This window comes from Podarcis pityusensis, assembly GCF_964106645.2.
Source record: "Podarcis pityusensis genome assembly, chromosome: 4".
In the NCBI taxonomy this organism is placed as follows: Eukaryota; Metazoa; Chordata; class Lepidosauria; order Squamata; family Lacertidae; genus Podarcis; species Podarcis pityusensis.
The window spans coordinates 58,250,584-58,273,921 of NC_138027.1; the positions used below are offsets into that span (position 1 = coordinate 58,250,584).

Below are 23,338 nucleotides of genomic sequence, written 5' to 3' on the forward strand. Positions count from 1 at the left end.
TAATAATAATAATTCTGTTATTCTCCTTTTTCTTTTTTTCCTTCTTACTACCAAGTGTTTGACTGTAACATACTATGTATTGATGATATGATAAAACAGAAAAGCAAATAAACATTAAAAAAACAAAACTAACTAACACATTCAGGCTGTAGTCCTCTATGAGTGCCATCCCCATGGAATTTAGTGGGACTTACTTCTGAGTGTGGTTATTGTGACATCAACCTGCACTAGAAAGTGTGACAGCAGGGATCCCTCCTAAACCAAGGTGAGACACTTTTCAGTTGAGATAGGTGCTAGGCGCTTAAACAGCTGCTGTGCTTTCCCGCCCACACGGCAAGGGAGAGAAGGATGGGAAGAAAACCAGAACTACTTGTCCCTGCTCTTGTGTCGTTAAACAGTTGCCTCCTGGTCCCACACATATGACCTTATTGCCCCTGCCCACATGACCTCCTTGGCCACAGGCCGCCCCCCAGGCCCAGGGGCTACCTGTCCCCACTGCCAATAAAGGTGGCGCCTGTTTAATGGCCCTGGCTCTTGCTCAGGGGCAAGAAGCTGCTGCCTTCTTGCTGTCTCTTTCTTGGCCAGAGAGAGCCTACCAAGGGTGAACTCCATGGAGAGCCTCTGCTCCATCAGCCGCCTTGGCAGGAGGAAAGCAGGGGGCGGGGCTCCCCTCCAGGCCGAACGAAGGGGCGGCGCCGAGCTAGCGCTGTTGCTCCTGCTGCTGCCGCCGGCTGGCAATTGTTCCAGGAGCCTCGGCGGCCGCCAGAAAGAACAGCCAGCCAGCCGACGGGCAGAGAGAAGGCGGCCACCATGAGCAGCCAGAAGTGCGATGTGGTCGTGATCGGGGCAGGCATCTCAGGTCAGTGGCGGGGCGAGCGCGAAAACATCTCCGCGCCGGAGGGAGAAGGGGCGTGCGCCTCGCTCGGGTCGTGTCAGGGTTGTCCCCAATCCAGTCGCTGGGTTGTACTGGGTTAAACTGGCTGGGAAACACTAATATCCATCGCGGAGACTGGCGAAGCTGCCTGATGCCCCGTCTCCGCCAGAACCCAGACGACATTTACTCTTTTCTCCGAATGGTTGGATAACGCGCTCTTGCGCAGCAGTCGCCCGGGCAGCCTGTTCCATATCCGACAAGGGGCGCCGGCTGCTCCTTGGAGTCTCCCTCCGCCTCCCGACTGCTCTTTCTCACCAGGGACGATCTGTCTGGCTCCCTCAACAAGGATGTCTGCAGGCTGGGGATATCCTAGCCTCGCTTAATGCCGGTGGCACCTTATTTTGGCAGAAGCACTCCCAAGGCCGTGCCCATAATTTCGTGTTTAGTTTTGTGGTTACCCAGATGCATGTCATCTTAGATCCAAAGGGGTCATTGGCAAGGAAGGCTGACTGTCTTGCCCCAGACCCTGATGTGGAAGCACCAAATAAGCGCCTTGGAATGCTTGCCCTGGGCTCCTTCGGGAGCCTTTAATTAATTAAAGATGATAATTAATTGCATGGTTAGAGTGGAGATCTGGCTAGAAGGGAGACTTTTTGAGGCAGATCCCTGTTGTGCCTTTATTTATTAGCTCCGCTGGAGCTAGTGGATCCATTCTGGTTGCCACCACTAGTAACATGACCCAAATAAATTGCCACTCTTTGTACCCGCAGTAGCATCAGTAGTTAACAGGAGATGGTGATGATGAGATCAAAAGAGGCAAGCAGAAGGAGCAGTGAGAAAAGTGCCTCCATGCTACTTCCATAATTCTGTTTTCCTCTTCTCTTAAACGGAAGCACTAGAGTGAGGAAGAAAAGGCTTATTGAAGGGAAAGGATGGAGAGATGCCTTTAAGGCATTTAAGGAGGGAATGAGGCTTAAAACTTATACACTGTTAAGGGGTAGGGGAAAAAATGGATTGCTGTCTGCTCTTACCTTTACAGAATTTTTTTTTTTAACTGAGATGTTCCTGCCTAAAAACTGTAGATTAGGGTGGGGCAGCAATCTGAAGTGAAGCAAGGTCTTTTTCTAGGTCAGTCACAGTGCAATCATCTACATGGCTACTCAGAAGTTAATCCCACTAAGTTAAATTGAATTTATTCCCAGCTAAGGGTTCCACCTAGAAGTAGGTCCCATCAAACTCAGTGGTGCTCACGTCTAAGTAGACATGCATAGTACTGCACTGGTAGCGTCACGGTCTTATTACATTTCCAATCTTATTTCCATCTGTTACAGTAGAGGATGTCTGCTTTTTTAAAAGCAAAAAATTGGTTAGGTCCCACCACGCCCCCTGCCCAGCATTTTGAATTTTCAATATTCTGAGAGCTTTTGCTTCTGGATCTGTTTCATACACTACTAACCTACCTGCTGGAAATGGTGACAGTTTGCTGATTTGTCTCTGTGTTAGTCTTATATTATTATTTCAGATTAGTGTTTGTTACTTTGTAGTCTGCATGATGATGTGCTATAAAACTCCAAGGAACCTGCTTACCTAACGTCATGCATTTACTGTTCTCTAAACTCATTTTATGACGGCTTCTGTGGCTCTAACAGGTCCATGACAGGTCAAAACTCAACAGGTGCAACTTTCCCCAGGTGAGATATGCAGTGGTGGAGAGGCCAGGCCTTTCAAATTTCTGCCATGCAGCTGGTAAAAGGCATAGACCATTTGTCATAAAAATGGCTACCATATATGCAACCATAAGGGCAAATTTATAGCTTTGTATTTTTTGTTGGGCTTAGCGATTTCTGACTTCAAAAGTCTAGTCTGGAAAACTAGAACTGGCCTTTCTTTCTCCAGATATTTTATTGCCTATTTGAGCTAAATGCTGTCTACGTACATAGGCAAAGAGTTGGCTTCTCTTTCTGCCTCTAATATCAGCGCTCACCAAGTCAGAACTTTTAAATAAAAGGTTGGCACTTCTGTGGCAAAATCTCCTCAGAAACTTTGTCTACTGTCACCGCTCTTTCAAATCTTCTGTATTTCACTTTTGGCATAAATCTTGACTATCAAAGCAACAGATTACCACCTATAACACCTAACACTTTTCTGAAAGCACAAATCCTTTTATTATATTGACTGAAGGAGGCTAGAGGTTTGATATGGGTCGTGAGGGTTAATGAGCAACATCCGACAAAAAAGTCTTTGAAGTTAAGATTTGCAATTTCAGATTTACATGCTCCTATAATGTTCCAGCAGATGCTAAGAGAACAAAAGGATCATTTTTGAAGGTGAATGACGAAGTATAGTATGCACTTTTCAGTTCAGTCAGCAGCTCTGTTTAGTAGTATCAGGTGCATGTCAGACACTTCAACCCTTGTCCCAATTTAATTCCTCCTACCCCACTCTAGTAGGGACGCAGGTGGCGCTGTGGGTTAAAACCACAGAGCCCAGGGCTTGCTGATCAGAAGGTCAGCGGTTCGAATCCCCACGATGGGGTGAACTCCCATTGTTCGGTCTCAGCTCCTGCCAACCTAGCAGTTCGAAGGCACGTCAAAGTGCAAATAGATAAATAGGTATTGCTCCGGCGGGAAGGTGAACGGCGTTTCTGTGCACTGCTCTGGTTCGCCAGAAGCGGCTTAGTCATGTTGGCCACATGACCCAGAAGCTGTCTGTGGACAAACGCCGGCTCCCTTGACCAGTAAAGAGAGATGAGTGGCACAACCCCAGAGTTGTCCGCCACGGGACCTAATGGTCAGGGGTCCCTTTACCTTTACCTTTACCCCACTCTAGTAGACTTTGGCTGCATTGCACACCATTAATTCAAAGCACATTTAAAGTACATGCTTACCCCCAATGAATCCTCAGAACTGTAATTTACCCCTCACAGAGCAACAATTCCCAGCACCCTTAACAAACTACTGTTCCCAGGATTATTATTTTTTTTGGGGGGGGGGGATAATGTGCTTTTAATGCCTGCTGGTGTATGCAGCCTTTAAGCTCTGAAGACCTGCCTGAGGCAGTAGCGGGCAGGATGTTTGGAGGTGATGAGAATGGCTTGAAAGAGTTAAATGTATATTGGAGGCTTAAAACCTTTAGGTTTGATTAAAGTGTATTGGGGCAACTTTTATTTTCTCACTGTTTTCATAGAATGGCCCTTTAGACCAGCCCCCTGCAATGCATAAATCTTTTGCTCATGACCCTGAGATTAAGAGTCTCATGCTCTACTGACTGAGCTATGGGAAGGGATGAGGAAGAGAGGAAACATGGATGTATGAGCTGTTGAAAAGGTTTAGATGGGCGACTGCACGACAATCTTACTTCAACTTAAATTGTATTTGTGGTTGTTGAACCAGCTGCCATGCATCCAGACAGCAAGAACAAGCTAGCCATGTGCTCATATCCTGATATGCCTTTAAGGGAAGGATGTTTGCTCATTGAACCGAGGCAAAAAGAACAAGTCCAGCAAGCTTTCAGTAGATGGTAATCATTCACATCATTCTTGGTGAAGAGTTACTGCTGGACTGTTGTGAAGGAGATTGAAAAGTGTGTGTTTTTCCTCACAGATTAGTTACATTCTTCTTCTTTGGTGATCACTTGTAGCCGAGTAAGATTGTCTTCCATAATCACGGTTTTAACGATGAGTCCGTAGGTGACTGTGGAGGCTAATTCTGGATCCACGCATCCTTCCACAGTGGGGACATTGGTTACTGGGCGGGAGTTGATCACGTGTGGATTTGCCAAGCGTGCCTTCCTCTTAGCACGTTTCTCCCTTGCGTCCTGAGTTCTGAGTGTCTTCAAAGCCCATGACACCTTTGGTAAAGGCTGTTCTCCAACTGGAGCACTCGCAGGCCAGTGTTTCCCAGTTGTCGGTGTTTATACTACTTTTTTTTAGATTTGCCTTGAGAGAGTCTTTACACCTCTTTTGTTGACCACCAGCATTACGCTTTCCATTTTTAAGTTTGGAATAGAGTAGTTGCTTTGGAAGATGATAATCAGGCATCCGCACAACATGACCAGTCCAACGAAGTTGATGTTGAAGAATCATTGCTTCAACACTGGTGATCTTTGCTTCATCCAGTACACTGATATTAGTTCGCCTGTCTTCCCAAGAGATATCCCAACCATCCTAAATATCTTTGCAGAAGCTTACGAAAAGCTTGGTCTGTCACTCAACATCCAAAAAACCAAAGTGCTGCACCAACAAGTACAAAATAACCCCTCTGCAGCGCCACAAATCCAACTCCATGGTGTAACATTGGAAAATGTCAATCACTTCTCCTACCTAGGCAGTTATCTTTCCACAAGGTTCAACATTGATGCCAAAATCCAGCATTGCCTAAGCTCTGCAAGTGCAGCTTTCTCCCGATTGAAGTGCAGAGTGTTTGAGGGCCGGGACATTCACAGGGAAACCAAAATGCTTGTTTACAAAGCTATTGTACTACCAACCTTACTGTATGCTTGTGAAACATGGACCACTTACAAACGCCATCTCCAACTTCTCAAAATTAGGTACATATTTACTTCCCAGTATAAGGGACCTAATGTTTTGACTTTGGCTATTCCAAAAATAATGTGAGAAAAAAACGTTTTCTAAGCAAATTGTCCCTTTGGCTCAGGACATACAGATTCCCAGGCATGAATATCATCAGATGTCCTTTATCATTCAGTGTGGGAAGAGGAACTTAGCATTTAACTTTCCTAAATCCCTTTTGTAGTATAATATATATTTTGGAAAGTAGATGTATCTGACTCTAATGCTGACATTTTTCTCTCAAAGAATGGACTTAATAAGCTTCAGTCACCAGAAGCATGCTGGGCAACTCTGTCATTATTCAAACCACCTAAATTTAAGACTGATTTCGGGTTTTAAACTCAAAGCTTCAGGTAACCTTAAACGTACTCAATACAGCAAATAGAACCTTGCACAATGTTGGAAGTGGCTTTGTGTTCTGCCAAAACATCCTCACAGTGTTATCAGTTGGTGCTGTTAGGTGACTGCAAGGTAGTCAGGAAACATGTTTGAAGGACCTACGAAGGACCTGTACCTAAATGTGCGGAGAGAAGCCATGGTTCCCTGCCCATTTCCAGGTTTAGCCTTCATTCAAAAGTAGAGTTCAGTTCATGGTTCTGGCTGCAGCCTGATAGTGAGAGGCAACTTTCCAATTATTGCTGGCCTCCAACTCCCATCAGCCTCAGCCAAGAGGCCGGAATGTTGTGAGCTGCAGTCCAAGTAATATCTGGAGGGCATCAGCTTGAGGAAGGCTGATGTGAGCTGTGAAACTCATTTGTGTACTCAGTGGTGGGTGGGTTTGTTTAAATAGCACCAACTCTGTTCACAGGAGAGCACTTCTCTAATTCATGAACCTCCCAATGTATTCATTGACCACAGCCTGCCTGCCTTCCTTCTGGAAAGAAAACTGGATATAACTGGGTGAGATGTCCCGCTACCACTAATTAGTCTTTAAATATTATAACAGGGCAGTTGCATTCTTATCATCTTATTGGGCCATGAATATAGATTTGACAGTGATCTGAGACAGAATTTAAGCAGCACACCAGGAACTGAGAGAGACAGAGTGATGTCTGATTTCTGTTTCAATCCAAGGCTGCAGCTATGGGGGAAGCAAGGCCCTCTTGGGGTGTTAATGCTGCGAACCCCTCCATTGTAGGCTCAGGTTGTATATATGTGTAAATAAACCATGTATCCTTAAAAACACCACAGTCCACACAGAACACTGTTTTTCCAGAGTTCCCAACTACTGCATGACTTTAGTTCAACACAGAGATAATTTAGGACCCCAAAACAATCTGTCAAAGTTAGAAAAACGAAATGAAGAATCAAAGGCGCGTGAAACTGTTCAGTTGAGCAATTTCAGTGCTACCTTATTAACAGAATTTTGCTGACTGACAGTGAGTAAGAACAGAGATCAAAGTACCTGATGCCAAGTTCAATATCTCAGCTGAAACCCAGTAATCAGATTGTTTATATTATGCTGGCTGCTCGAATGATCCCAATGCTATTAAATCCAATTTTCAGGCAAAGTAATGCAATAAAGCAGAATGTTGGGGCTTTGAAAGGAGATCTAAGCTTGGGGAAATTATAACAGGACAGTTGCATTCTTATCACCTTATTGGGCCATAAATATAAATCTGTCAGCATTTTTAATGGCTACTGTTCAAAGGCTGACATTGCATTTTGAAGGCAAAACTCCAGGTAACATTAAACTTACTCAATACAGCAAATAGAGCCTTGCACAATGTTTGTGCACTATGTAAACACCCTCACACTATTATCACTTTGTGCTGTTAGGTAAGGTAGCCAGGCAACATTTTTGAAGGATTTAGTTGCAGCTATGGGGGAAGCAAGACCCACTTGGGGTGTCAATGCTGCAAATGGTTGTATATATGTGTAAATAAACCATGTATCCTGAAAACACTACAGTCTCCACTGTGCTTCATTCTAAGGAGAACAAGGTAGATTGTGGTAGCGTACACACACAAACACACACACACGTTCCTCCAACTGGTCATGGGTGACAGACTGTTTCTGAACTGTGGGGTATTGCTCCCTTGATCTCTGCTTAATTTGCCTTTTCCTTAAGGGTACCGGTGGGTGAGGAAACCTTTCCAGTGCCTGGAATGGAAACTAGGTACGGTAATTATCACTCTGTGGGTAATAAGCTACCCAACAGTTTGCATCAGTTCCAATTATATTGTCATTTATATTGCTGATGGCCAGATTCTGGTAGAAACATTCAATTTTAGGCATCTCTGTGATGTCACAAGTACCCATACTATGAAAATTCACACAACCTCATTTATCTGGTAGTTTCAGAGAGCTCATGCAAGTATGCTGTGTTTTCACTAATGCTGCTAATGCGGCTGTACAAGACTATTTCCTTTGGTGGAAAGCAGATCAATCATTCCTGCTATATAATATCTATGCAGTATACTACCATATTTTTCGCTCTATTGGACGCACCCGACCATAGGACGCACCTTGTTTTAGAGCGGGAGAACAAGAAAAAAAAATTATCCCCCTCTCTGCTCAGCGCCCCTTCAGCAAAGCGGCAGGAGAAACAGAGCCCTTTGCATTTCTCCTCCCGTTTGGCTGAAGGGGCGCTGCGCAGCTCTCCCTCTCTGCTGAAGCCAGGAGAGTCTTGCTCTCCTGGCTTCAGCAAAAGGAACCCGAAGTCTCCGGAGCGCAGGTCCTGCTGCGCTCCGAAGGCTTCAGGCAGCTATCCCTGAAGCCTGGAGAGCGAGAGGGGTCAGTGCGCACTGTCCCCTCTCGCTCTCCAGGCTTCAGTGAAAGCAACGCGAAGCCTCCGGAGCGCAGAGGGAGTGCTCCCTCTGTGCTTTGGAGGCTTCGCGTTGCGATCGCTGAAGCCAAGGAGCCTGCATTTGCTCCATAGGATGCGTCCTATAGAGCGAAAAATAAGGTGATTTGCCAGCACACTAAGAAGAAGTGTCAAGATAACCAAATCTGGATAAATAGGTTATATTTACTAAATATAACAACTTGTGGATCTGCAAAACAAATTAACTAGTCACATTCAGCCAATGTAACCAAATCAAATTAATTATGGGCAGGTGTTCATTAATAGAGGGGGCAATTTTTATCCCCAGCATCTGGGCAAGTTAACAGCTGCACATTGTGTGCACGCAGCAAGGTTTCCTAATATTCCTCCCTCCCCGCTGCCTGGACCTTGAGTGTAAGAGCCAAACAGGCACACTGTGGCCCATTGACCAGCATTCACCCCATTGTGTCTGCCAGGTCAAAGGGCACCCCACCCCCAGCACCTGCAAGCCATGCCTGACAACAGTGACCAAGGGATGCCCACAACCCAACACTGCCTTAGGTACATGTTCTGTTCTTTCTGAAATCTTCTCACCTGTCCAGACTACATGCCAGCTAACCAAACTGAAGGAACACCACTCCAAGAAACATCACCCTACAGTGTGGAGTCAGTAAAAAAAGAGAAGACCAGAAGCCAATTACAGTCTCCAAAAAAAATCCTACTCAGCCCCTGGAAAACAGATGATTAGCCTGTAGGCCCACGCTGCAAAATGGAGGGAGGGTGCTGAATAAAGAAGAGGCAAGCGTGCAGGGTGGAGTAGGCCTAAATAGGTTGTCACCACCTCTCTCCCCATTGGGCAGAATTTCCCTCGGACCATTGTCCTCCCCTAGGGAGATACCACCTCTCTTCTTTTTCCAGGGGAGGAGGATTGTGGCAAATTCATCCCTGCCGTAAATGGCGTGAACAGCAGTCTTATTTCATATGGGCTCATAGTTTGTCTAGCATCTCTGGTAACTTGTTCTTTTAGATTTGAACCTCACAGGCCTTCCTTCCTAGCACAGCATTAAGCCCATTCTTGTCTATCACCTGCAGTTCCTCTTTATACATGATATCAAGTTTCAGATAAGGCTCTGAATCCAATCTACAGAGTTTGCAGCCTCTGAAGCAGCTGATTAAACAATTTGTGCAACATGCTGTAATTGCCTAAATAGCTCATAATGCTACAATATCAATTTGGTTTCAGCGTTGGGTAGCTGCCAAGGAAATATCTAGTATGACAACTTGCACAATCTCTTTTTGATACAGCTATGAAGGTCAAATTACCTGACGCAACAGAATACATTCAGTTTTTATGGCATCACATTTCTTATTGTTTTGGAAGAAAAAGCTGTGTTCTCAAAATGGTGCATTGTCTCTGGGCATACCACCCTCCAATATCTCTGAGGGACAACTAACTAGATATTGTAACCCTGAGCAGTGAAGCTAGAAAGTGGCTTAAGTTTTTTCTTGACCTGTGTGGCCTTTACCACTAAATATCGTGTTCCCTAGACCTATGCAAATGTTTGGACTGTTTACACTGTTATACAGTGGTTCCGCTCCTTTCTCCTGGGCTGTGTCCAGAAAGTAGTTTTGGGGGATGAGTGTTCAGACCCCTGGGGCTCTCATTTGTGGGGTGCCTCAGGGTTCCGTCCTCTCCCCCATGCTTTTTAATATCTATATGAAGCCGCTGGGAGAGATCATCAGGGGGTTTGGGCTGGGTGTTCATCAGTATGCAGATGATACCCAGCTCTACCTCTCTTTTAAATTAGAACCAGTGAAGGCGGTGAAGGTCCTGTGTGAGTGCTTGGAGGCAGTTGGAGGATGGGTGGCAGCTAACAGATTGAGGTTGAATCCTGACAAGACAGAAGTATTGTTTTGGGGGGGGCAGGGGGGGCAGGTGTGGGGGACTCCCAGGTCCTGAATGAGGCAACTGTGCCCCTGAGGGAGCAGGTACACAGCCTGGGAGTCGTTTTGGACTCACAGCTGTCTATGGAGGTGCAGGTCAATTCTGTGTCCAGGGCAGCTGTCTACCAGCTCCATCTGGTATGCAGGCTGAGACCCTACCTGTCCACAGACTGTCTCGCCAAAGTGGTGCATGCTCTAGTTATCTCCCACTTGGACTACTGCAATGTGCTCTACGTGGGGCTACCTTTGAAGGTGACCCAGAAACTGGAACTAATCCAGAATGCAGCAGCTAGACTGGTGACTGGAAGTGGCTGCCAAGATCATATAACATCGGTCCTGAAAGGCCTACATTGGCTCCCAGTACGTTTCCGAGCACAATTCAAAGTGTTGGTGCTGACCTTTAAAGCCCTAAATGGCCTCGGCCCATCCCCATTGTTCAGCCCGGACACTGAGGTCCAGCACCAAGGGCCTTCTGGCGGTTCCCTCACTGAGAGAAGTGAGGTTACAGGCAACTAGGCAGAGGGCCATCTTGGTAGTGGTGCCCACCCTGTGGAACGCCCTCCCATTAAGGAAATAAACAACTATCTGACTTTTAGAAGACATCTGAAGGCAGCCCTCTTTAGGGAAGTTTTTAACATTTGATGTTTTATTGTGTTTTTAATGTTCTGTTGAAAGCCGCCCAGAGTGGCTGGGGAAACCCAGCCAGATGGGCAGAGTAGAAATAATAAATGATGATGATGATGATGATTGAAAATAGGCTCTGCCTCCAACATACACCATGTTCAGCTGAATGTCTGCATGGACTCTACATACTTAATACCGAATGTGCCATAGACATTGACCAGGACAATCTACATAGAACACTGCTTTTCCAGAGTTCCCAACTACTGCATGACTTTAGTTCAACACAGAGACAATTTAGAACCCCAAAACAATCTGTCAAAGTTAGAGAAATGAAAGGAAGAATCAAAGACATGTGAAACTGTTCAGTTGAGCAATTTCAGTGCTATCTTATTAACAGAATTTTGCTGACTGACAGTGAGTAAGAACAGAGATCAAAGTACTTGATGCCAAGTTCAATATCTCAGCTGAAACCCAGTAATCAGATTGTTTATATTGTGCTGACTGTTCTAATGACCCCAATGCTATTAAATCCAAGTTTCAGGCAAAGTAATGCAATAAGCAGAATGTTGGGGCTTTGAAAGGAGATCTATGCTTGGGGAAATTGCTTTCTAGCTGTGAACAAAAGAGGCTTACCCTCTCTAGTTCCTTCATTGTGCATCACATAATTTTTTATTTGTCTCTGTATATTCTAGTGAACTGCAAAGTTTATTGTGCTTATGCTTTCAAGAAAGTGCTTGACTTGCAAGTTAGCCTGTAAATAAAAAGGGTCTGATTTGATCATGGACTAAACTGATCTGAACTCAAAGAAAAAACAGCTGTATGGGGCTGGCCTGTCCACTTGCCAAAAGAAGCATTTGTTAAGTATACTGATGAGGGTGCCTCATAAGTAAGTAAAACAGGGTGTCATCCTACTAAATCATACTCTGAATAGACCTATTGAAATGAATGGACAAAACTAACTTAGGTTCATTAATTAAAGCAGGTCAGTTCTATATGGAGTACATACATTGGGCTGTATTTAACTAAGTTTTACTCATAGTAGGACTCATTGAAGTAACTGACCTTAGTTGCTCTTATCCATTAATTTCAATGGGACTACTCTGACTATGACCTATTCTGAATAGTTGCAGAAATATCTGTGACCAGCCTTACCAAATAGGTACCAGTAATTGTGGCTGAACACAAGCTGGTTTCCCCAGTGTATATCTAAAGTGGGTACATTATCTAATTGGACATAAACTCAATGGCTCCACAGTGAACGGTTATTTGATTATCAATTATTGTGCTTTCTGTGATTTGACTATGTAAAGCTTTTCACCACTGTGGTGGTTGAGAGAGTGTAGCTTCCCAGTTCACCTTAATTTTTAGAGGTGTTTTTAATGTCTCACTTGAGCAGCAGATATTCTGTTAAGTATGATTTAGTTGTGAAATTACTTCGGAGTTCCAAATTAGGCCTGAAGTGGCTGTTCTCTAGAGTGCTTAGAAGAGAAAACAATCTGGAGGAAAGTCTTCTGCGTGAAACTGTCTTTAAACGTTTTGAGACATTTAAGTGTTGTATACTGTCTGACTGCGCTTTTTAGAAAACACTTCTATTTTTATCTGTGGGCAAAACTGTCTTGGATGTTCAGAACAAGCTGGGGGACACACACACAAATGAACTGCACTTCCTCCCACACTTGTTTAGCATCTCCTTGGCTGTCTCTGTGTGCTTCCCTTTCCTTGGAGAAGTGAATGCATTACTCATGTAGGGACAGAAAGCAGACAGATTTCCTTACAGAGGTAGATGCCTGGGAGCCGTGACATTCTCAAGAAGCGTGGGAAGAGGAAGGACCACTGGTTTGTATTCTCCCCCTCCCCCTCAGGCTGCTTTGGAAAGTATGAAGCAGCTCTCTGACCCTGACCTTGGATGGTTTGGAAAGATGAAATTCCAGACGGGCTCTTAATCCAAAGGGGGTGGGGGGTGGAGGAGAGGAAATGCTTGTTCTTGGCCCCAAAATCAAGCATCTTAGTTTTTGCAAATGGTTTTTAGTCTAATTCATTAATGTCCCAGTCTTTGGGGCTCATGGTTGAAAAGCTGCTTCTAAAAGTGCCATTCAGTATGCCTTTTGAGGCCTTCCTTGACCTCATTTCACCACCTGTTTGGGGTTGGTGAAGGAGTTTGCAGCCACTAATAGGTCACAGATGCTAAGAATAAGGCCCTGTGGTATAACAGAAGAAGCTGGTATTGGATGAGCCATGGAGCTCATTTAGCCATGGAGGCAAATGGGCAAGCAAAAGGCGCAAAGAGGAAGCTTCCAATCAAAGGGATGAATGGAGAAGATGATTGTTGAGTTAAAATTGTAGAAAATATTGGCCAAGGGAATGAATGGATATTGTCAGATCACATGCGTATATACTTCACTAACCAAACCTTCTCTCAAGTTCCCTTCATATACAGCAATATCACTTACAGTTTTATATTTTATAACTGCACAAAGTTCATCTTTAAAGGTGAGCCTAACTGTGAGAACTCGTGTAATGTTCATCTTATTTTATCTTTCTGATGTTTTGGGTAGATAAATGATTGAATCTAAAATTCTGATTGATGAAAGATGAACCACCAGGAATCCAACAGGCCAAAATCTGAGCTTGGTTAATAATTATGATTGCTGACATTTCAGTCAGACAGTAATTTGAATACAGATTATTCTGTGATAGGGAAGCAGTCTTTGCAGATTAAATTTCCATTGTAAAAGCCCTTAGAAGCCAGTCTTTAAGGGGATGCAATTTTATAGCAGGTTGCCATAGTTACTTATGAAGGCTTACTGCATTTCCCTTGCTTCACCTCTGTCTAAATGTTGCAGTGCCCTTTGTGCAAATAAGATCAATCCTTGTCAATTCTTAGTTGTTTTTATTAATTTTGCTACCACTGCAACTCTTGGAGAAATTTGAGTTAAAGCTGCTGAGTTGCCACAGGGCACACAATGGGTAAATTCGGACATCATGCCAAGCCATGGTTTACTGTGCAAATTATGGATCTATAGGGTAATGCAATGAAGAAAGTAACATTTTGTAGCACTGTAACTGGAACTAACAAAAATAAAAGCAGTTAAGAGAGTATGCAGTGAGATACTGCATAGAACTTCAGCACAGAATATTTTTATGTGATTGCTTCACTGTTCTTCATAAAATTGCATGTTTAACTTCCATTTGCGGAACTGAAGCTGAGAGAGGTATTCTCAATATATTGCTAAATATCAACCATAAAACAATAAAAATATGCCAGAGAGCATGTGCCCTAATATTGTGCATGTGTGAAAATATTATTAGGGTTAGGTATGGGAGATGCCTTTAGTTTCCTGCCATGTAATATATTAGAATGATTATTCTCCTTCAAATGGATAAGAAAGGTGGCATAGCTAGGAAGTGCTCTCATTTGTCACGCTGCATCATTGGCATCCAAAGACCTTCCCAAGCGCTTGCCCTGAATTATGTACAATAAGGGCATAAGAAGAGCCTGCAAGATCAGGCCAAGGTCCCATATAGTCCAGCATTCTGTTCTCACAGTGGCCAATGAGATGCCCATGCAAAAGCCTGTAAGCAGGACATGAGTGAGAGAATGATGTATTCTCAAGTGAACACCATCTGATGAACAATTGACTTTGTCCATCCATGGCAATAGTATTCCAGAATTCATAATGGCATTTTAACACTGGCTAAGGAGCACTTCACTATTCAGTCTTTGTAAGTGGGCGGTTTAAACCTCTGAAATATTTAATGAAATCCATTTTCAAGGTTGACTCTTATTTCATGTAGCTGGGAGTACTTTGCGTGGTGGAGGGACGCACATAATGCATCCTTCTGTTTGCTCTTTAGGTCTATCAGCAGCCAAGTTGCTGTTTGACTCGGGATTGAGTGTTGTGGTCCTGGAAGCCCGTGACAGGGTTGGAGGCAGAACATTCACAGTCAGAGTAAGTATTCCTGTCTTATCTCTTTTATTCATTCATTCATTCATTCATTCACAAAGCATCACAAAATGATGCTCAAATTGGCTCACAACAAAGTGCATTTCAAAATCAAACATTGCAAACTATTTCATAATAACATAATAAAACAACAACACAATAGCAAATATTGCATCTCCATTCTTATAAGCACTTGAGTGTTATAATTGGTAGAGGGGATTCTCTTGGTAGTTCCACCACCCTCTAAAGGGTTAAGAATAGTGGCCTTGGAGAGGATTTTGTCTGTTGCAGCTCCTAAATTGCTTGTGCGAGGCCCCGGGCCCCGCAGTTCTCAGAAATAGACACACAGACACAAATATGTTGGTTTAATGAGATCTATTAGGTCACAACTTTATTGGTTGCAGATGTGAGCGGTTTGACTTAGGCATTTGGGTGAAGCCAGACTATACCCTGACTCCTGCCCGTCTGCACGAAGTCTCAAAAGGGTCAACAACCAATAAGGGGAGCCATCAGGGGTAGGCAACCTAAGGCCCGGGGGCCGGATGCGGCCCAATCGCCTTCTCAATCCGGCCCGTGGATGGTCCGGGAATCAGTGTGTTTTTACATGAATAGAATGTGCCCTATTATTTAAAATGCATCACTAGGTTATTTGTAGGGCCTGCCTGGTGTTTTTACATGAGTAGAATGTGTGCTTTTATTTAAAATGCATCTCGGGGTTATTTGTGGGGCATAGGATTTTGTTCATATTTCTTTCCCAAATATAGTCCAGCCCCCCACATGGTCCGAGGGATGGTGGACCGGCCCACAGCTGAAAAAGGTTGCTGACCCCTTATATACATCAATTAAGAGGTCACCGACGGAGTTGTGGCATGGCCCTAGCCCACGCCCAGGCTTCAGACAGGATCCACACACCCTGGATCCCTTTAATGGGATACCCTTAATGAGGAGGGGCAGCTGCTAAATTGTCAGATTCCCTGTCCCCACATGGGAGTGTCTAGCATCTTCACTGCAGAGCCTTCATCGTATGATGCACCTCTTTACTCTGCCATTCACTCTTTTCCCTGCCACGAAAGAATTTTGTTTTGTGGGACCCATCTCCTTTGATGTATCTGTATCGTTTTGCTCTGACTGGAATGGTTTTGCACGTGTTAAAAGTTGTATATGATTTCTATTGCTTTGACCCACCCTGGGACCTTATGGTGAAGGGTAAGTAGCAGAACTTATAAATATTTTGAATCGTTTTTTAAAAAACATTTTCATCCCATGGCACAGAATTGAGGGCAAAAATGGAGAATCACAAGTTTTGTTTGATAGCCATTTGCCAAGAACGTTTCCTTTGTTCCCTTCTCTGCCAGAATAAGCATGTCAAATATGTGGACCTAGGAGGGGCATACGTGGGGCCAACACAAAACCGTGTCTTGCGACTATCTAAGGAGCTGGGACTAGAGACCTATAAAGTGAATGAAGTAGAACATCTCATTCACCATGTCAAGGTATGACCAGAACTTTTTTTCTGAATGTGTATGTTTTTGGAATTAGGATGGTGGCTCAGAACATCTTTATTGGGATGCTTCTGTTACCAAGTTCTCCGGTTCACCTGAATACTCAGGGGTGCCATAAGTTTTGAAGGAAAATAGGCATTAAGTGTTCTTCCGCAGCATTCCATAATCCCTAAATAGGTTAAAGATCAATGTTAAAGCCTAACTGGGGCTATGTATAATCATTCTTTCTGCAAGAAGTTGGGAGTTTGACTGGATCAAGTGATCTAATCTGATTGTGGAATCAAAACAATTTGATGGATTATTGCAGTATTAAATAATATCATTAACTGTAGCGATACCCTGTTGAAATTTGATCAGGTATATAACCAAGATGCAGAATTAAGCAATGAGGTGGCTGTTATTTCCTGGGTTTTGAAGTGTTTAATGCCTTCTAAAGAGATATGCAAAATTCTGTTAGATGCAGAGTTTCAGGCAGTTCAAGCATGGGGGCATCATCTAGTTGGGATATTTGCAGTAAAGGGTAGCAATATTTATCTTATTATTTTAAGTGTCCCTTCCTCTCAGTGCTGGGAAAGTGTAGTTTCCCAGTAGCAGCTCTGCTGTATCTGAGAGAGTCTTGGAAGAAAACCTAATTGGTCTTTTCTTAGATGAATGCCCAGTGGCAGACCTGGTTATACTGGGAGATTTTAATGCCTGGATAGCTTTCTAATTATGTCTCAAAGGCCATCCCAGCATATAATGCTAAATGATTAAGCATGGGCCAGCCTGATTACTCTATTACAAATTCAGTTTCATTTTCTTGAATGGGGAAAGGTTAATGATGACCGCCTGGACCGTTTTACCTGTATGTCAGACAAGGGCGGAAATATTAATCATCATGTTATTACATTACATTGTATTTGGCAGTATCTCACTAACTTTTACAGTTGCAATAAGGGCAGATAGTGATCATCCTTGAACGGAAATGGTTTATAAACCCTCTGGCTTCCCAGATATTGCAAATGCTGCCCAAGGTAGAAGTAGACAGATGGACTCACGTTTGAACTGGTCATTCACTTTTGCGCTGGGTGTTCAGGCCTGTGGTTGGAGCAGAATGCTTGCTGTAAGGAAGGAATATTGAATCTAGATCTTGTGCATCAAAGAAGCAACAGGAGCCTGCAAATATGGTGGGCAAGTTCAAAATTCAAAATGTGAAGTTCAGCCGTCCATTTGCCCCCAAATAGCTCTTTCATTCATGTTCCTGTTTCTTACTCTACTGCCTAATCTGCACATTTCTCTTAGTCCCATTGTGTCTAGGTCTGGTGTCCCTTGGCTCCCCTTCCTTTTAGTCTGGCCCACAAAACTACTTCTCTTCCTGGGACCTGTGGGTCAGTATTTAATCCCAGGCAGGCAGACAACTTTCCATTCTGACAGTTTAGTTCTCTGACCAGTTGGAATATTTGTGAACATTCGAGCCAATTGGTATCTGAGGCTTTGCTGCCTTGAGCACAATCCAGTATAGATTAGGTTATAGCAGTTCTTTCCTTTAGGTGGAATGACAAAAGCTAAATATCACTCAAAGTAACAAACAAAACAGTGTCTACCAAAAGGTCAATATATGTTGATAGGAGCAAAGAGTTATTAGGGAGAACTATGATCAGTCTATGTTTTCCAAGCGAAAACCACTATAACATACATAATGGTATATTACAGGTAAGATGTTTGTTTAAGTAAATGTTCTATGCATACCCCAGTGCATTTAAGTACATTTACCATTTAAGCTCCATCATTACCACATCAGCAGGCCAGAAATTACTGGCTTGGTAATACTATGTGTAGGCCCACCGACATGTAGCAAGTACATGATGGGATATGTGTGGGATGTTAAGCATTCTACATGGGGCTGGCTTTATGTGTTTTAGCCCTTAAGTGATGTTTTATTGGTGTACTAATCAATAAATATGAGACAAATTATTGAAAAGTGTTGTTTGCTAACTGGCACCAAGGCATTGTAATCAATGGATTGCACCTAGGAGACGTGGGCTTCATTTCTAGTTCAGATATGAGAGTGTCGTTCACCATATTAAGCTTACTTTACATCTGTATAACTGGAATAATAATTACCTTACTTATTTTTAAAAATAACAAGGGTTTTGCAGGATTTTGCATACCTGCAAAATGTTTTTTCTTAAAAAAAAAAGTTTAGGGGTACTCTCATTTTGACTCAAGAAAATCACCATTTTATAGTTCAAATCTGGGAAAATAAATACAGTAAATGGACAAAACCTCAAAGATCCACAAAATGTTTAGGGGTATGCGTACCCCTGCGTACCCACAGAGAAAAGTACTGCCTGTCTGACAATCCAATATGGGAATGATGTCATACTTTCAGATTAAAACATTAGTGGATGCTTTTGCAAGAAATATAAAGGATTCACCTCAACGTTTTAATGAGGGTCTTGTAAAACCAGTGCCTTTTTCTGGGGGTATTCAAGGGTATGCAACCAGCACCTTTCCCCCCATATGTTAAAAGTGTGGCACTCACTGTAATAACTTCATGGTGGGTACCAGCACTATTTTTCTCATTAAAAAGCACTGTATAAAAATATTTCTGTTTCTTTTCTGATGGTGAATACTTGAGAGTTGATTAAGTTCACTAACTGAGGTGCTTCTTTAATTCAAGGAGTATGAATTACTTCTAATACCAATTAACAAAATAATTTCAGACCAGGATGGACTATATGTTAGAAAATAATTATTATGCTATGGAATAAGCGACTGAGTGGAGGCAAATAGTGTGAGTGTGATTTTTCTTAAGAGATTATTCTCTCTCTCCCTCTCATTCACACACACAAACACAGCACACAACACATTTTTTATTCAGAGAAGGCTTCTTCAGATAATTAAAATGTACATAGTGGTGTGTGTGTGACAAGACATTTGTGTCACTCAACTAATGAAGTCATGGTCCCTATCCAGTGGGAGGTGCTTGTGATGGTGATATTCACACAACCACATTCTGCTCTGCCCTCACAGGAATCCTAGTGGGGAGAAATAATCAAGCAACAAAGCATTGGAGGGAAGATACCTGGTTCCGATGCAACAAATAAGTTACAGCTGCACAATTGTTTTTATAAGACTGATCTTCTGGGTATGGTATGCTTGGGTATGGTGTATCTGTGTTCTTGCTTAGCCCATTGTAGTCTGGAGAAGATGGGCTACTCTGGTCACAGTACAGTGGTGCCTCGCAAGACGAAAAGAATCCGTTCTGTGAGTCTCTTCGTCTAGCAGTTTTTTCGTCTTGCGAAGCAAGCCCATTGATGGATTAGCGGATTAGCGCTATTAGCGCTATTAGCGGCTTTTAGCGGCTTATCGGCTTAGTGGATAAGCGGATAAGCGGCTTAGCGGCTTAGAAAAAGGGGGGGGGGGAAGGAAAAAAACCCTGCAGGAACTCGCAAGACATTTTCGTCTTGCGAAGCAAGCCCATAGGAGATTCGTTTTGCGAAGCACCTCCAAAACGGAAAACTCTTTCGTCTAGCGAGTTTTCCGTCTTGCGAGGCATTCGTCTTGTGGGGCACCACTGTATTTAGATTTGGAAAACTTATTTGCAGAGGGTTGGACTATGATGATTCTCTGCTGGAGATTTGGCCATTTGATGTCTCCTATGCTCCACCTATGTAGTTGTAAGTAAATTCGTACATCACAAAATGGCAAAAGTCACCAGTGGGCTCCTCCAAAGGAAACCAAATGCAGGCAATTGCTTGCTGCTCAGAGAAGTGGGGTGAGGAAAGCAATATAATTTTACATATGAATATGTATAGGGCATGTGGTAGTCTGGGGACTTTTGAAATAAAAATATGTTTTTTTTTTGCCTTCTGCACCCTTCCACCTACCTTACCATGGGGGGAAATTAACACCTCAATCAGTTCAAAATGTATTCTTCAACAGGTGATGAATATCTTATCTGCAAACATGTATATATTTCTTAATTAAGAGGGTAGGTTATTATTTTCTCTAAGTTTCCTCTTCCCTTCCTCTTTTGGTTCCCATAAAATATTAACCAAAGCCACAAATCTGTCTCTATGTAAAGTGCATAGCCTACCTTCTTCCTTGGCTCTAACCATTGAATTACAACTTTGCAAGTCTCTCTCAAGCCTTGTTCATTTTCATTCCTGCTCTGGAACTGTTTATTAAAATGTTGTTTGCCGTCTTCTTGTTTATGAATAAAATATGCAAAGCAGCTGGAGCATTCAGACTTAATTAGCCCCAAAGTACATGATTGCTGTATTGGAACACATTCAATTTTGTGGCATCTCTTTTATGGCTGGAGATACATGTGTAAGAGTTAAATACTCTGATTTATTCTCATCCTTGACATGCTCCACAAAATAAATGGCCATTTCCATGTGCAGAGATCAGAGTAGAACAGCTTAAATGGATTTTAAATGACTGGGTGAAATTGCTTTCGTTTTTCATTTTCAAACTTTTCTTTGGAGACCTGTTCTAATTAAAGCATAAATATTAGAGTTAAGATGACTTAAGATGTTGTCATCCTTCTCAGGTTTTCCCCAGCCACTGGAACATGGGCTAAGGCCTTTTCTAAAAGCTGAAAATAAGAGCATATAAAAAGAATTATGCAGGGTCCGACCAGAGTCCCATCCTGTCCCCACAGTGGCCAGACAGATATCAGAAAGAGCTTCCCCACTTGATACTCAGGTATTCAGAGGCACACTGATATGAGAGGTAGTAAAGGTAAAGGTAAAGGTACCCCTGACTGTTAGGTCCAGTCATGGACGACTCTGGGGTTGCGCGCTCATCTCGCTCTATAGGCCAAGGGAGCCGGTGTTTGTCCGCAGACTGCTTCTGGGTCATGTGGCCAGCATGACAAAGCCGCTTCTGGCGAACCAGAGCAGCACACGGAAACACCGTTTACCTTCCTGCTGGAGTGGTACCTATTTATCTACTTGCACTTGACGTGCTTTTGAACTGCTAGATGGGCAGGCGCTGGGACTGAGCAACGGGAGCTCACCCCATTGCGGGGATTCGAACTGCCGACCTTCCGATCGGCAAGCCCTAGGCTTTGTGGTTTAGACCACAGTGCCACCTGCTCCAGCCATACACCATGAAATAAAAATTTTAAGATGTTCAACCTCATCAGCCCCTCCCCATTTCTCTCTGGGAATAGATCACCCACAGGGGTATCTAAGGTGGTTTTCATTCCACAAACAGTGCTAGACAGATAAAATTCTTGTAAGACATTCCAAGAACTTGTATTTTTTCCAGTAAAGTAGAACATATTATTTCAGGTCATCCAATTTGTCTTTTCCAATACTGTGTACTTTTTCAAGCAGGCCAGGTTTGCTATTCCTTGTCTCCATGGTTTTGCTTTTACTACTTTCCTTTGAATTCAATTTCTAAAGACTTTAAGCTAATAAAAAAATGTATCTGCTTTTTATGTGCTGTATGTACAGTTGATATTTCTAGCCTCTCAGGGGTTTTTCTTAAAGAAATAGCTGCAAAGGCAATGAATTATAACAGCTGCACACTTTACATATGCTGGCTACCTTTCACCAAAGATTATTGTTAAAGACACTAAATAAAATGAGACATAACACTGATCCACAAAATCTCTCCTATCAAATGATTCCTGTTGTGATCAATCTATTAACATTCTAAATCATATTATCTTGCTTGTGTAGCAGTTCATTTCAATTAATTTGCCAGTTTAACTGGACACTTAATCAAATACTTATTAAAATTTGATATTACATGCACACAAGCAGCATAATCTACAATCCAATTAAGACAAAAGCGGGAGGCAGTTTGGCTGTTTTGATGGAAGCCTTTAAGGTATAAGGTACGGATTGGCTCAGAGTTTTCCATCTTAGGAAACTCTTAGCGAGTGTGATACAAGTCTGAGCTGCGCCTATCATTGCCATTTGGAAAGCTCATCCAAAGATGGTCTGTAGGAGGTTCAAGAAAGGCAGTTGAGGAGTAATGGAGGACTTTCTTTCTCCTGCCCTGGTTGGCTGCCTACATGTATGATTCAAAGATGAATTATTTGCATCAACTTGGACAGAATGTGTGTTTTTTTTAATGGCAGTCTCAAGGATTTGTTTTGTATATTCATTTGAGAGATCTGTTCTCTAAAACGGATCTTCTATATTGAATTGCATCCTTTTTTTCAATCAAAATAGAGGAAAATAAGCAAATGGATTTGAGTGGCGTTTTTTTCTTGCTTCTTCTGTTTTGCAGGGCAAATCTTATCCGTTCAAAGGCCCTTTCCCTCCAATGTGGAATCCGATTGCCTATTTGGATTACAACAATTTGTGGAGGACAGTGGATGAAATGGGGAAGGAGGTAAACGCCACCTTATTGTCCAGACTGGTGACATCTATCAGAACCCTTTCATTTGAGCTTCAGTGCCCATAAGCCATGGGTAGGCAAACTAAGGCCCGGGGGCTGGATCCGGCACAATCGCCTAAATCTGGCCCACAGATGGTCCGGTAATCAGTGTGTTTTTACATGAGTAGAATGCGTGCTTTTATTTAAAATGCATCTCTGGGTTATTTGTGGGGCATAGGAATTCATTCATCCCCCCCCCAAAAAATATAGTCCTGTCCCCCCAAGGTCTGAGGGACAGTGGACCGGCCCCCTGCTGAAAATGTTTGCTGACCCCTGCAGCCCTCCATCCTGCTCCAGAATACACTCTTTTCTCTCTCACACCCCTTTGCAGTACAAATTTGCCTTTGACCCCTTTCCTGCACTGCTGGATTGGTATTTTTCTGCTATCTGGAAGTGGTCAAGTCACTTACAGGGAAGCAGACATACAAATCTAATTTCAAGATAAAGAAATAATCAAGATAACCCTTTGGGGGGGGGGTTGTAATAAAAACAATCAAAATTAACAAACAATAAATACTGCAATCCTATGCAGCATTTATTTGTAGGTCTTTGTTTGTAGGTCTCATTGAACTATGTAGGACTAAATAAATATATAGGCTATAAATAGCATAAGAATTCCAAAAATTCACAAATAAAGCAAGACAAATAAAAGCCAATCCATTTCATAGTTCTAAATGGCTTATTCCAAAACAAAAACCCAGAATGAGTCTTCATGTTTAGCAATAAATG

The 23,338-nt window shown here is 42.9% G+C and overlaps 1 protein-coding gene across 1 annotated transcript in view; it reads left to right on the plus strand.

Moving 5' to 3' along the window:
* The first annotated feature begins 713 nt into the window (after positions 1 to 713).
* Positions 714 to 23,338, plus strand: part of LOC308476393 (amine oxidase [flavin-containing] B-like) — a 46,488-nt gene continuing 23,863 nt past the window's right edge. The window contains exons 1-4 of the mRNA XM_081003932.1: positions 714 to 859; positions 14,635 to 14,729; positions 16,079 to 16,216; positions 22,460 to 22,564. Of these exons, the coding sequence (XP_080860058.1) occupies positions 811 to 859; positions 14,635 to 14,729; positions 16,079 to 16,216; positions 22,460 to 22,564 (387 nt within the window). The 5' untranslated portion in view covers positions 714 to 810. The remainder of the gene's footprint in view (positions 860 to 14,634; positions 14,730 to 16,078; positions 16,217 to 22,459; positions 22,565 to 23,338) is intronic.